Source organism: Diadema setosum, chromosome 4 (assembly GCF_964275005.1).
Source record: "Diadema setosum chromosome 4, eeDiaSeto1, whole genome shotgun sequence".
Classification (NCBI taxonomy): domain Eukaryota; kingdom Metazoa; phylum Echinodermata; class Echinoidea; order Diadematoida; family Diadematidae; genus Diadema; species Diadema setosum.
Window position 1 is genome coordinate 45,232,739 of NC_092688.1, and position 15,476 is coordinate 45,248,214.

A 15,476-nucleotide genomic window follows, 5' to 3' on the forward strand; every position below is an offset into this window, starting at 1 on the left:
GGGGGGGGCGGGGGAGCCTTCAGCACAACTTCTAGGTTTCTTCAGCTGACAAGCAAATAAAAAAAAAATGTCTTCAGCACAAAAACAAAGCTACACACCTCCGGGGTAAAAAAGTGGGGGCCCAAAGTAGGTGACGCCTTATGTATTCCTTTGTATGGTGCAAAAAAAAAAGTGGGGGGCACTAGATGTTTTGCAATATTTTGAAACATGTATGCTTACTTCATGCACTCCTCCTGTGTTTCCTTTCCATTTATTTTTTAATTCTCTCTGCATTCTTTTCATTTTGGTACTTTTCTTTGCAAATAATGCCTAGATGGTGACACTGGCATATCGAGCTGGGCGCCTTCGATGTTTCTACAGATAAATGGCGCTAAGTGTTGTTTAGCGTCATTATCATCTTTCCTTTTCACTGTTCCGTATACTCTCATAATGTGATAATCTCTTCAGTCTTAAGTGTCAACACGAAATGAAAAAAAAAAATACATACAAATTTGTACTTGATTTTTTAGTGCCAGTGTGAGGTGGTGGAGTGGTGCTGTATGTTTATTTTACTGGCATTTGTATCTTCAGTTTCCTGTTTATTGATCAAATTCTTTGTGATTGCTGCATGGTTAGAGGACATACACGGCTGGCGCATGGTGCATGTGTGTGTGTGGGGGGGGGGCAGTTTTTATTTCTGGTGCCACTTCTGGGTTTCATCAGCTAAAACGAAAGAAAAAAAAAAGGGCCTTCAGCGCAACTTCTGCTGCCGCTTCAGGGTTTTATCAGTGAACAAGCAAAAAAGAAAAAATGAAAAGGTCTTCTGCTCGCAACTTTCTGATCCCACTTTCCGGGTTTCTTCAGCTGACAGAAAAACAAAAATTAACCGTAACCACATTATTATATTTTTTTTTGTGCCACTTCCGGGGTAAAAATAAAAAAAGTGGGGGGGGGGGCTCAAAGTGATTACAGCCTATGTATTCCTATATATTGTGCAAGAAAAGTGGGGGCGACATAATATATGGAAATGGGAAACGCATAAAGATCCTACACTCAGTGTAGGATCTGTGATTTAACATCGTTTCTATTTACCGCATTTTAGCCACCATACAAAAGATATCGTGAAGATACCGCTCAAATAAAGTATCGGGCCGAGACATTCATCATTGCATTCTAGCTGACCGTACCTCCTAGAAAAGGTTACATTTCACTCAACTTCGACAAGTGAAACCTGAAACGTTTGCCGAACATGGCATCAAAGCTACTGTCTGGCCTCCTCTGTTTATCCAGGACCTCTTGTTCTTCTCTCAGAACATCAATTAGGCCACATGCAGGCGTCATAAGCAGGTAAGTTTCTTCAGCTCAGCGACAACTCTTCTGAGACTTCCCAACTGAGTTCGCGTTGCGATTTCGTGTGTGTATGGTAGATGGTAATGTCAGCGGACAGGCTGTGCATGCACACACACACACACACTTGCCTCGGAGAGCAGCAGAGGCAGGGCTGGCTGGGCTTCGCAGCCAGGCCAGCCAGGCCAGCCAGGGTCCTATTTTGTAATGTAAGTTAGAGGTGTAGAGCTGCCTACATCAAGCTTTGCAACATTTAGATTACTTTGTATGTTTGTCCTTGGGAGCAAAAGAAAGTGACACCAACAGTAACACTAACACTAACACTGAGCTGCAGCTGTGAGTGTGACTATGAGCTGAGTAGCTGAGAATATTAAAAAGAAAGACTTTAAAATTTACTCTCGACTCAGTTGTTAATTTAATGTTAACCGTTAGCTAACTTAAATAAATTTAAGATTGAATTTAACCCGATAACCGTTTGTTAGCAACTGGTTAGGGTCCTACCCCTTTCAGCTTTAGAAAAAAAAGACAGCTAATTCAAAATTGCTTTCGTTATTCTAGAATCAAGTATAAATTAATGTTAGTAGTCTAATTTCTTGGTATGGTCAGACCTAGTAGACTACTAACGGGTTAGAGTAGACTCTAGTAGCTGAGTGATATAAGTCAATTTTTATGTAGTGATAAATAACCTTGAACGGTGTTTAAGATAAAATTAAAATTGATCTCCTAACATTACATAAGACAACAGAAACCCCACCACCTGCCAAATGTTGTGAATGCCTGAATTGTATCCATGCATTTTATAAGCTACCGAGGGTAAGTTGCCTATACTGTAGGATTCGCGAAATTAAAATGCACATGATAGTTCTTAACTGCTATACGCATTGAATGTTAGAGGCAACTCACGAAAATTTCATGCTGCGAAAAAAGCCGCCGGCTCCACTTCGCGAAAATTTCATGCCGCGAGAAATAACATGTTTTACAGTAAAAACCTACGACCAGCCCACAGCACACTGTGTGAAGGAGCGCCATGGGGTTAACAAGGGTAGGGACCTAGGTTAGTGTAAGTGGTATGGACAAATATGTGGGGAGGGGCTGGGACATTGGGAACTCCTTCCCCAGATTGCAAGCTGCTATCATCTACGATCTAGCTGCCCACCTGTAATGTACAGCTAGCTTGCAGTAGGTCTACCCGTCAAGGCCTATATATAAAAATGATATCGATGTGGTGGCCATAATGCAAATAAATGCCTTGATCTTAAAGGACAAGTTCACCTTCATATACATGTGGAGTGAGTGAAAGCAACAATTAATAGTAGAACACATCAGTGAAAGTTTGGGGAAAATCCGACAATCCGTTCATAAGTTATGAATTTTTAAAATATCTGTGCAATCACTGCTGGATGAGAAGACTACTACAGTGTATGATGTCACATATGCGTACAACGATACAAGGAAAATAAAAAGAGAATTTCACAAAAACTTGACATTTTGAATAAAGTGCACATTTCCTCGACTTGTTACTGACTTATGTTAGGGGTAATATTCCTTCTGAAAGAGAGAAGTTGAGTGTTCTTTTATTATTTGAGAAAAGTGAGAATATCTTGAATTTTCTTTATACTTTCTTTATATAGTTGTACTCATATGACATCACAAGCTATAGTAGTCTTCTCATCCAGCCATGACTGAGCAGAAACTTCAAAAATTCATAACTTTTGAACGGATTGTCCGATTTTCCTCAAACTCTCATTGATGTGTTCTACTAATATTGCTGCATTCACTCAATCCACATGTCTATGAAGGTGAACTTGTCCTTTAATTATATCAATAATTTAGTATGGGTAGCAGCAACAGGAGCTGCAGTAGTCGCCAGGTTGAGCCCAGTCTGTTAGAATGATAAATTTACATATAACACATATAAAATAATAACTTTTCTTTCTGCCAAAGCTTCTATGTTTCACATGATCGCGATTCAGATCATATGATATTACAATATACAGCTCTACACACATACAACCTGTAGATATACTGTAGTGCAGCATCTAATCATTACATCTTATGACCCTCTGTGTTCTTATGTGTGCAGGAGATGTACATGTACAAGTATTATACACGTATATTAGGACCTACAGATGTTATGATAAAATCAAATTAGCTGACAACCTGTCTTTAGTGACCACTTGGGTGTAATAACCACTTTTTGTTTCACTTGGGTGTTTGTTATTGTTGTTTATTTCTCTTTCTTTATTTCTTGTATGACATATAGGGGTTATGCAAATGGCGATGGTGAAGGTTGGTTGTCCAAATTGCTGCATGTGAAGAGAGTGGAGCCCCCAAAGGATTCACACTCAAGGAGTCTCACAAATAAAGATCTCGTCTTTGAAATGCAAGGTAAAGTATTGAAAACCAGCATTGTCGCATGCAAGGGCTGTGTAACATCGTGTAATATTGGGATCTGTGCAAGCCTGAACATACTACTTACAACTTAGATTTCTTTAACTGTCAAAATAAAACAAACTTGCCAAACTGGGAAAGTAATGGAAGAAAATTGCAAGATTAACATTCCTGCCCCAGCTCAGAAATTTTTTGGCCAGAAAATTGTAATAATTATCATTTATCTAGGATGAATCCTAAAGTGACAACATGAAGATTTTACATTTGGAAAAGAGACACAGCTGTTTCATTTGAATATTTAATGAGTAGTATTCAGTGCCTTATTGTGTACTTAACTGTAGTTTTTCTCACAGAATCATACATTGTTGATAATGACAGTACTTGAAAATTAAAAGGTATGAGTGTTTGGCTTGAAATGGTATTATCCATTTAGGAAACAGAAGTGGTGCCCCTGAAAAAGATAATTATGTGATGGTGGTTTATTTTTATATCAGATATGTGATGCTTTCACATTTGATTTACAATGTTCTTGTATTTGTTCAAATGAAATACTAGTAGCAAAGAAACATTTTTGTCATTCCCACAGTGCACAACATCAAGCCAGACTGTATGGGCGACTACATCAAGCTTTCGTAAGTTGTACAGAGAGCTTACATTTTTTACTCTGATTTTCAATTAACCACTTTGTGAAAAAGCTTCTGAAGGTAAAAATTTACACCATGCTTCATCTCAACAGTTTTGATTAAATAAATGTAAACTTCATTTTCAAAGCAGTGTAAAGTATCAGGAAGGGATTGAAAAAGATATGTAGAGGTATCAGAAGTAATAAAGGCTATTGAACATTGTGATTATGTATGAATTTAAGCGACGCCTACATAATGAAAGAATACTTTTGTAGCCTAGACATTTAATTGATGTTCAAGATCAGTCATAGAATGGAATAGATGTCACAATGTGTATTCGGTATCAATTTCTGTCTCGAATAGAGTAATTTTTGTGGCAAGCATACCAAGAATCAGGGAAGGAATACAGATGATTGTTTGTTCTCCCCTAAACAGAGATCATCACTTAAGGCGAGTACACGAAAAGTCAGACTACCCCTGTCGGCTGTTTGGAAGCTGGAGCACGGCATTTGGGCAGCAGGATCAGGCAGGTGAGATGTCCACGTCATTGTTGACGTCGAGCTCGATGTCAAGCTAAGAAACCATCGCGCATTTACTCTTGAGGAAAGGGCTGTAGACAGATGCAATCTTATCAGAAGATGTTTTGAGTTGATTTTTAAAAGAATAAAGAGGTAATTCTTTAAACAAGGCTTGTAATCTGTGGTAATCTGTTGTCATGGAGACAACCAAAATAAGTGTGCGAGTGAGAAGCTAAGTATGGTAGCCTGACTGAGAACCCCCAATTTTCAATGTCATTTTAAAACTTTGTAAAAAGGAAGGAAACTGCCAGATCACTTCATCTTTCTTCATTGTCAAACTTTTCACACAAAAATCTGATCCATTTTACCCTAATTCTTTTTAATAGCACTCAAATTGTCATGCATCCCTTACATATCTATGTTTGCATCCTTAGGAGAGTGCTAAGATTTCTTTCATTTTCACACAAATTTGCTTGGATCTCACGATTGTGTAATCAGTGTTTCTCCTTTTTATGAGGCATAGAGGAAGATGCTATTAAAACCCAAGTTGAAAGCCTCAATGTAATTATTTCTTTCCTTGAATCTGAAAATACCTGCCCCAAGAGAGTTATCACTTACCAGTCATACCTACTTACATAGTAAGGTATCAAAAATGCTCACACAGAATATGTTTGCAATGGATGTGTGTTCCTGCTGCATTTCACAGACTGAATAGCAAAAGGGTAGCAACTCCATAGACATGACAATAAAACCCTTCTGCTTCTCAACAAGTATCATTGCCTTATTGTTGTGGCTTCACCTGTATTTCTTTCTTGCAGTGCACATTTGGGTTTACCAGGGTTTCAATGAAGTCAAACAGATGTCAGAGCTTCTATGGGAAGACCAGGTAGAGAAAAATATTGAAGTTTGCATACTTCTTGTCATTTCCACTGTCAACTATGGGCATTGTTCACAAGCTCTAATGTTTCATATGATCATACAATTCTTTACATAATTGCCTGTACTTGAGTTGTCTCGTGTTTTTTATTTTGCTGATGTCTCTTCTCTGTTCTTTTTTTTTTCTTTTTTTCTGATGGCAAAGGAAACTGAATTGAACTGAACTAGCAAACACTTCTTTTAATAGATTTAGGGCTCATTGTTTCTACTGTACATACATTCAGTGTTGAGATTTAGCAACCATGTAATTCCGAGTGATTCATAGCCGCGTAAAAATTAAAGTGAGACAGCTAAGTTTTGAGTTGAGATATTAGATGTAGTTGAATAACATTCAGCTTTTTATGACTCGCATGCTTGTACTGCTGGAAATTATACTGTCCTCAAAACTAGTTAGTTTACATGGGCAAGCAAGCTACATGGGCACTATCAGCCAAATAAAAGCATGCTCAGTCCACTTCTACGACTGATGTATCATCATCTATAAAGTATTTGAGAATCTTATTTTAAACACTACTAGGTAGTCTTGAACTGTAAAAGCACTCTTTATCACTATGATCATGGAAGTAGAAATTGCAGATATATGTCATTCCTGGCATTGAATAATGTAGAGCAGTCAATTTCTATTAAATCAGGGAAACCTTGATCATGCATTCTCTGCCACATTTTGTAACTCGTTGAAGCCGAGTCCCAAGTATAATCGGGCAGGTGTCTATGGGAAATGCGATCTGCAGCAAAACCAGCCCGTCCTCAACGGGTTAAAATTCAGCCTTCAGTGTATGTTTTTGCTGTGCCTCATTATATTTTGATTGGTAAAAATTGGCAGCCCTGCTAATGTTATCATATTTTTCTTGCACCTGTCTCTCATTGATGCAATGTCTGGCGATCAAATCAGCATTACTTGGAATACAAGAAGCTGCGTGGTGAGATGCTGGTTGGGAGGAGTAACCAGCTTCTGATGCCCTTCTCCTTCTGGGGCGACCCTCAGCCACGGGATCCCGGCAACCTTTACGAGATCAGGAGCTATCACCTCAGGGTAGGTGGACTAATAAGACATGTATTATGCCCTGACAGTCTCACTATGTGATCTGTCAAAGAAGGCCATTTTTGTTGCTTTTTTTTTTCAAGCCTTTTCATGAATTGTTTCAGTTCTCTGCATCTCTGACACATTCTCTGATTTTCATACCATCCAAATACAAAGTGCAGTGTTATGTAACCTCAAGCAATGCTACTAAAAATGAGACAAATTGAATGACCACATTCCACTTATTAAAACGAGGAAGAGAAAATAAATGTGTGGGTTCACAAGCCTTTTATGGCCTATGATTTTGAGGTTGATGTTAATTTGTCTGAGGATCGATAATGAATTGAGGGGAAAATATCTTGGGCATCTTCATATTTATTTGCATAAATGCTTTGCTAAATTTTTCATTATAGAAGTTGTGTGATCATAGGGTATTTTTAGTAGTATTTAATCGTACAATGTGCAGAGAGTTTAATTGTTCCAAGTAATTTGATTTATTCTTGTGACAGTGGATACTTGCTATGATTAAATCCTTGAGACCAGTGTATAATCACTTTATTATCAAAATGTTATATCATTGTTCAAAAGAAACAAAACTTTGAAATAAAAGTCTAGAATAGGTGCTGTGTAATAATGAACATTTGTAATATATCACTTTTCTTTACAAAATTCCTCTGAACTTGCAAATACCCATTGTAAAGGCATCCTCTGCAGCCTCAAAACTTGCTTCAGGCTTGCCTAACATATCAATAAATCACACTTAAAGACCAACCGCGAATACTGGAAAAGAGTAGTGGTACCAGCATCTTTAATGGTCAAGTAGACATTAAAGACATGATTATTTGTGAATCTTGGTTGTTGTGAAACTTGCTTATTCACAAAGCAAATTGTTTTAACTTTTCTTTGTGCAGCCTGGAACACTAATTGAATGGGCAAACAACTGGTATGTGTAACACTTAAAATTCAGAGCAATCACTTGCACTACTTGGTTATGTGTGAATGTATACGAGTATGACAAAATTGACATGTCACCATAAATGTGAACAAAGGTCACAGTCATGGATATCTTAAATATAAAATATCAATTGAGTTTTGGAGTTGAAATTTACACTAAGAGAAACTAACCAGATATAATTTAGGAAGATATCTAATTTGCCAAAACATCGTGTACAAAGACTACTTGTTAGTGATCATAAAGGAAAGCAAAGTTTTCAGAAGAAAAATTTAATGGTTTACTCATGAACTCAGGACTTTTACTTGAAAACTCTTGAAATATGACTTCATTTCACCAGAAACAGATTTGTGAAGGGAAAAATCTTGGTTTCACCCCTGAGCTCATTCGTATATCCTCTAAATTAATCCCATTCAAGTGATATACACTTGGAGTTCTTCCAATGCTTTTGAAGGCATTTGGAAAGTATTGACATAGAGCTACTTGCCAACTATGATAGCTATCAAATTTGTGCAAGCAAACTTATATTCAGATAGGATGTACAAGTCGATGTTTACCTCCAGGTATGCTAATCTCCTTAAATAGCAGTTGAGGATAAGCAACACGGCAGAATGCTACAACTTATATTTTTGTTACAATGAGTGGACATGTAAAAGTAGGTATTATTCTATTTCTTCTCTAAAGGGCCAAAGGCATCAATTACAGAAGAGAACAGAACGAGTCAGTACTGGGTCTCTTCACTCAGATCGGTGATCTCTACTTAGTGCATCACATCTGGGGTAAGACAATTGAATTGAATAAGTGTTGGGGAATGTGCTCATAGGATTGCATCAGGCATATCATCTTGTTCATTCATGAAACATGGCCCTGATGATGATGATGATGATGATGATGATGATGATGATGATGATGATGATGATGATGATGATGATGATGATGATGATGATGATGATGATAGTGGTGGTGGTGGTGGTGGTGGTGATGGTGGTGGTGATGATGATGATGATGGTGATGATGTTGATGGTGGTGATGATGATGGTGATGGTGATGATGATGACGATGGTGGTGATGATGGTGATGATTGTGATGATGGTGATGATGATGATGTTGATGATGGTGATGATGATGATTGTGGTGACGGTGATGATGTGGATGATGGTGATGATGTCGATGATGATGATGATGATGATGATGATGATGGTGGTGATGGAGAAGGAGAAGAAGCAGAGGAAGAAGATAGATGAATAGGAAGAAGAAGGAGGAAGAGAAGCAGTGTAGAACACTACTGTGATACGAAATATTTACAAATGTTTGTTTGCATGCATGATTATGTCTGTCTTGCCATCGTGATAGCCGTTGTTCAACAAATATTTCATATCCTTGTATATAAGTGTTGGTTATATTTTTACCATGGCTGAAGCTTCAAACATACCACTTGCTGGTTAATTGTCTTTTGTCTTTTGTGTGTTAGTTGTCATGTTCATAAAAAGCTTCATTGTTTTTCATTTACTCTGCAGCCTACAAGGACCTGCAGACAAGGAAAGAGATTCGGGATGCAGCGTGGCGAAAGCCAGGATGGGATGACTGTGTTGCATATACAGGTGAGCATGCGTCACTACGACACCACTTCATTGTTTGTTTGTTTTTTTCTATAGATATTATAGTGTTTTAAACCATTTGGAATCCATCTATTAAGCCCTATATGTTTAGAAGGGGTCTAAGGCAATTAACCCCATGGCAATTACCCCAGACCCTTCTCCTGACCCTAACCCTAATCCTAATCCTGAACCTAATCCTAACCCAAACTCCAAACCCTAACCCTAATCTTTACTCTAACCTTATCACTAACTAGTAATTAGCCAGGGGTTATTGCCCGTGGGGGGTATTGGCCTGATACGATATGGAAGCCCTTAGTACAATGTGTTGTCACATTATCTAGGCACGAATAAGATTTTATCTGTTACAGACATTTTGTTACCATTGATAATATCATCTAATGTAAAATCATATTTCATCCCATCTGTACCACAAAAAGTGATGTGTTCCTTTAAGATATTTGTTCCCGCTGTGAGTGTTGTTGTTGTTGTTTTTTCTTCAATGCTCTAGGTATTATTCAGTCAGATATCATGAGAGAAACATATCTCCTTGATAAAAAAAAAAATTTAAAAAAAGTATGTTGAATATTAAAGTTGATATAAAAGATTTTGATGTCGACAATATTTTCTGCTATTTCTTGGCTCAATAGGATTATGGTTTGATGCCATGGATGGTATTCTTTGTGTCAGTCCTAATCTCTGCTTCTCTTGTTTCTACTTTTATCACTTTCCTTGGCAGTTCCACTGATTCGACGAATGGAAACCAAGATCATGATTCCGCTGCCGTGCTCCCCGCTGAAGTAGTTAGGGTGGTTTGGGTAATTTCACACTCAATTTTTTAGTTTTGGTCTGGAATACTGTAGCAAAGTGAGTTGCCTGCTATGTGAATGTGAGTGCTGTAATTTCCCCCCCCCCCCCAAGCCTTGCCAGTTAGAAGATTCATGATTCGAAAGTATGATATCATAATTCAAACGAATATAAAAACACAGACAGCAACAATGACAAATGATGGTCACAACTTTCCAAAGCTGCAAAGAACTTTAGCTCTCATTTTGGCAGTATCGTTATCTAATATCATACTGTCAGCAGCTGATATATTCTGATGTCATCAAGTATCATCCACTATATGGAATCTCTAAGAGGAACTAAAACAGTGTAATACCATCCTGCGCGGGTCTCGTCCACTGTTGGTTTATGATCAAATGATTTTAAAACAAACATGTGGGGGAGAGATTTCTGTGGAGTAGTTGTACTTTTTCGTGCGCTATAATGCTCTGAACTATTTGGCATGGAATTTGATCTGGCTGCACGCATGGTGAAAGTACAGAAGAGCATCACCAAAGTAGAAGCATATGTAAGGTGTGAGGCTACTCGACTATGATACAGACGACCTTGTCCCCAGCGGGTGTAAAATCCACCATTTTGCTTAGTCCTCCATCCGCAAAATCTACTGGTACAATGTCTCTCTCCTATGTCGCCCCATGGGCGGACTTTCTGCATTGAGCAATGTGTGGATTCGCCTGTAGGGACTTGCATAAAATGATGGTCGATGCTGCCCTTTTCTTTGTGTATGCATGTCTCCTATATGTCTGGTAGTTAGTTCTACTTCTTTGAGAAGAATGCATAATAAAGAAGACAGTTGTGCTAGCCAAAAGATTAGGGTTCTCTTGAAATATGTCTGCATGTACTCGTTGAGTGATATTATAGTCTCCAACCCACATGTGTGAATGCACAGTGTAACTTAAACAGGTTATGTTGGAGTCAAGGAGTATTGCCAATCCACAGATACCGAGTCAAACTCGCCGGCAATCTGATCCTAGCAGTCTTGCAATGCCAGCACTGAATGGTTTACGATATGGAATGCATTTTAAATTGTATGAACTTACACAGATTTTTTGTATTCTTAGGCCAAAGAGACCTTTTGTAAATGATTCTATCCCTATGTTATCCTTTCAATATCTTGATTCATTAAAATCACTTGATCCTGATAGCTCAGAATCACTGTGTATAACTGCCTGTTAAGAGTCATTGAACAACTTCCATTATCATCATCACAATGGTACAATAGATTTTGCTTTGTTTAAGCAGGCTCTTTCATTGAAATTCTGCAAGCTGCATAAGCTTTGGATGATGATGATGCTACAGTGTATTGTGTTCTCCAGGCTTTATCACCATCATAATCAGCAATATTCACATTTCTCCTCTCTCAAGCTTGTAAGTGGGAAGAACTGTGATCAGTTTCAGTGGTTTCAGTCTTCACTCAGATGCTTTGCACTGTGAATTTATTGTTAGTGTGAATGCACCCATATAATTGAAATCACTGGCGAGTAAGGTGTGTGCTAAAATTTGCACAAGAGCTGTGTTTTAATGTTCTGAAAGCACATAAATGTAGCAGCCAAACAAGTGTACATGAAGTTGACTTGCTGAGGTGCTGAGCATTGTTTAGTATTATCATGGGCAAAGACTTTGTAAAACGAAGATGCTATACTGATTTTGTAAACTGCTTTGTGATCACATGTGTATTATATGCGGGCAGGGATACTAGTAATACATGTATCTCACTCCTGCCAACCATTTCTCCACCGAGAGAGCCAAATATCACGCAAAATCATCCTGTATATAAGCAAACATTTTCTCCTCCCATAAAGAGAGAATAGAAACTTGGAAGTGATGAGAATTTTTTTTTTATGTCAGAAAAATTGTACTTGGTGTCAGTGATGTCACTCAAATAATTCATATATTCTAGTGCCAAGCATTCATAGCTCTGTGGCATAAGAAAAATTGCTTTCGATGGTAATTCTGGAAAGACTTGTGAAGTCTAAAGTGCAAGATTTATAGTAGTGTTTAGTTAAGTATGTTTGTCATGTTTGACTGTGACAATTCAGTGCCAAGGCCATAGTAAACAGGTTTAGATTGTGAGATACACATTCACTGTAAGTGTTTCATACTTCAAGAAAGACTCGCTATTACATATATAGGTACTAGCTCCTTTTTACAGACATCCAAAAGTGAAGGAATGAGTTTTCTTATTTGTCAACTATCATGCAAGAATTTGAGCCGAACTGAAGACTATCATATATCTAATGTTCTAGCTGGATATTGTTGGTATCTGAATGTCATAGTCTATAGAGGAAGATGTCCAAAGGTTAAAGATGAATATGTCCATATGAGAGAGTTTTCTTGTAATCCGCTTGTCACACTGAGCAGTGGGTCAGTAAAAATCACAACAAAACTGGTCAAAAAAGAGTGACCAGTCTAATTCAAGTACGTAAAGTCATATTACATTCTATGTGTCATTCAAAGTAGCTGCCTTGGTCATGGGACTTTCATTTTGAAATTTCTCCAAATTTGTATTAAGATAATTATCTTCCTCAATATGGACAGATTCATTAGAATGTGATGTCATAAAATACTTTCTTTTCTTTTTTCTGGAATGACAGAGACGATTGAATTATTCTTAAAGAAGCTAATTTGATGATATATCATGTATTGGACAAGCAAGAGTATTGCACAATAGCAACATTGAAATCACATGAGGTTTTAGGTAAGGAGCAAGTGAGTTTACTAGCCGACATTTAAAAGTGGTTGTGAATTTCACTGTTTGTTACAATTTCATTTAAAGTTTAATTGAGATCTAGCTTTATTAAGCCAAGCTTTCATCCATAATAACAATGATGATGATGTCATTGCTGCAATGTTTTTCTTTTATTTCCCTTCCAGTGTGGCATCATGTATAAAAAATGTTACATTTGGTGTACTGTCAAATGATATTCAACAAATATGTTTGGATAGAGAACATAGCTGTTAATTTATCCTGACAGAGATTGTTTGGAAGTATGTATCTAAATTCATTAAAGAAACTCTTTGGAAGTAACATGAATAGTGATATCCTACTTAACATCTTACTCTGAAAGAATTGTGTTATTTTTGTTTGTTCATTTGTGTCTTTGTCTTTGTAGACCAATAAATTGTCAATTCTTCAGAAGTGTGCAAGTAAACTTGTATTGGAATTACTTGCACTCTTGGTTATTTATGATCATCACTTTAGAAGTTGCTGTACTGGGTAAGACGGACAATTACAAACTGGTTGCTAAGCATTCATCGTTTTTTGTTTTGTTTTGTTTTGTTTTTTTCCTGCAAGATGGGTGAAAGGTTGGACATTTGCAAAAGTTAGGCTTTTGTTAGTCATGTCCATTATCCACATTAGTATCTGTTGACTCACTGTAAAACCAGACATTTTTGCATGCATGTTAATTTCACAAATTTTGGCTAGAGCCAAGATTTGCAAAATTAAAATGCACCCAAAAGTTCCCATTTGCAACAGCTGCACTGAATGCCAGTGGCAAGTCATTGAAATTTCATACAGCAGATATTTCTTATTTCACAGTTTATTGTCTTACATTCAGCTTTCCTTGAGTAACTTTTATTTGCAATCCAGTTTGGAGCTAAAACTGCAACTCAGCATCAACTTCTTTTTTCTTTTTTTTTATCTGCAACGAAGTCGCATTGGGTTGGGTTTATTGAAAATGCAATACCAAAGGTAAATGGAGCTTGTTTTTTTATTGTCTCATAACCAGCCAACCTGATGAGAAATCTCATTCATGCCAAAAAAAAAGATGATAATGAGGCAGCAGTCAATACAGTGTACATACAGTTTTAATTCATTTTGAGAAAAACAAAAATCCTTTAAGAAATCTTTTAATGTCTGTGTCACACTTTTGTTTTGTTTTGGGGATTTTTTTTTCCATTACAGAGGGGAAAGTCATGAGTACGCTTTTGTGGTTCTTCAAGGTGGCAAAGGATATTTGATTTAAATCTTCTGTGTATTGTTTCAGAATTATTTAGCCACTAGATTTTACTTTGAAAAAGTATTTTCAGAAGGAATCAACATGATGTAAACTCTGTAAGTGCTACTCTTAGAGTTTGTGTTCTTCTATAATGGTTTCTTTTGTGTAGATATCTGCATTTGCAATGATAACAAAAGAGCCACTGACTGGGAATGTTATTAAATTCTCGACTGTACATTACAGTTGAGAGAACTGCAACACGTGTGTGTTTGTGATTGATTTTTTTTTCTTCACTGTATTAAGAATAGTGCCACAATGTGAGTGTGAGTGTGATGTGTGTTTAGGATGCATTTTTCATCATGCATTATTTTTTCCCCTCCTGTTTGATTGAATATAATAATATAAGTGTGAGTTGTTTCATCCTCCTCTTGCCAAAATAAAGAGAGAGAGAAAGAAAGAGAGAGAGGAATAATGTGTCATGAAGAATACATTCATGTACAATCCTGTTAAAAAAAAAGAGGAAAATATGATGCATTTTGATCAATCATAAGCTAGCGCGAAAATGAAAGCACACAAATATTTTTGCATGCCATATGTTCTAGTGCATGTAGTTAATGTTTGATTCTGCAGAATTAAAAACACATATTTCCTCTTACCCAGTCGAGCACGAAAAATTACTTGCACAAAAATATCCACTTTTACAGTATACAGCTCGAGACCACTAGAGATCTCCTTTTAATAAAAAAGGAGGGGTTGAATTCAAGGGGCCAATACACATAGGGAAAAGAAACTGGTGTTTCACATAAGCACATATCAATCTGATAGGGAAAGGATTCAAGGAAGATTACACTATCAACTTTGCTATAGTTTTTGTTTATTTGGTGTTTCTTTTTTTCTTTTTTTTTGAGTGAGTCACAAACATAGATGCTGGGTGCTGAAAAAGAAAAAGGAAAGTGTGAAAAAGAAAAGTGCTGTATATAACTTACAGTACCTATCTGATTGTGTGTGTGTGTGTGTGTATGTGTGTCTATTTCGACACTATGTAGCACTGTTACATCCTATAACAAAAGGCTGTAATTGTACACCAAATATGAATAATCACTGTATCAACCCAGTGTCTAGTCGAACCTCATGACAGCTGTACAAAGCCTGCTTGGATCTCACAATCCGGTAAGGAATGGCTTAAAGGAAGAAAAATACCATGCTGACTGATTTAAAGTGGCAGTTGGATTTCATGACAAAGAAAAAGATACAAGGACACTTGACAATGGATATGTTTATATCCTGACAGCCATGTTAAAATTTAAGATGGCTGCCTACCTCAGGA

General features: G+C 37.1%; 1 protein-coding gene across 1 annotated transcript; it reads left to right on the top strand.

Annotated features, from left to right (window-relative positions):
• Positions 1-1,145: 1,145 nt before the first annotated feature.
• LOC140228044 (protein NipSnap homolog 1-like) lies at positions 1,146-14,407 on the top strand. The gene is made up of 10 exons (XM_072308444.1): positions 1,146-1,326; positions 3,590-3,714; positions 4,304-4,349; positions 4,776-4,870; positions 5,677-5,744; positions 6,687-6,827; positions 7,727-7,758; positions 8,452-8,546; positions 9,285-9,368; positions 10,102-14,407. The coding sequence occupies exons 1-10, from the start codon at positions 1,229-1,231 to the stop codon at positions 10,164-10,166; spliced, it is 849 nt and encodes a 282-aa protein (XP_072164545.1). The 5' UTR covers positions 1,146-1,228; the 3' UTR covers positions 10,167-14,407.
• Positions 14,408-15,476: the final 1,069 nt, after the last annotated feature.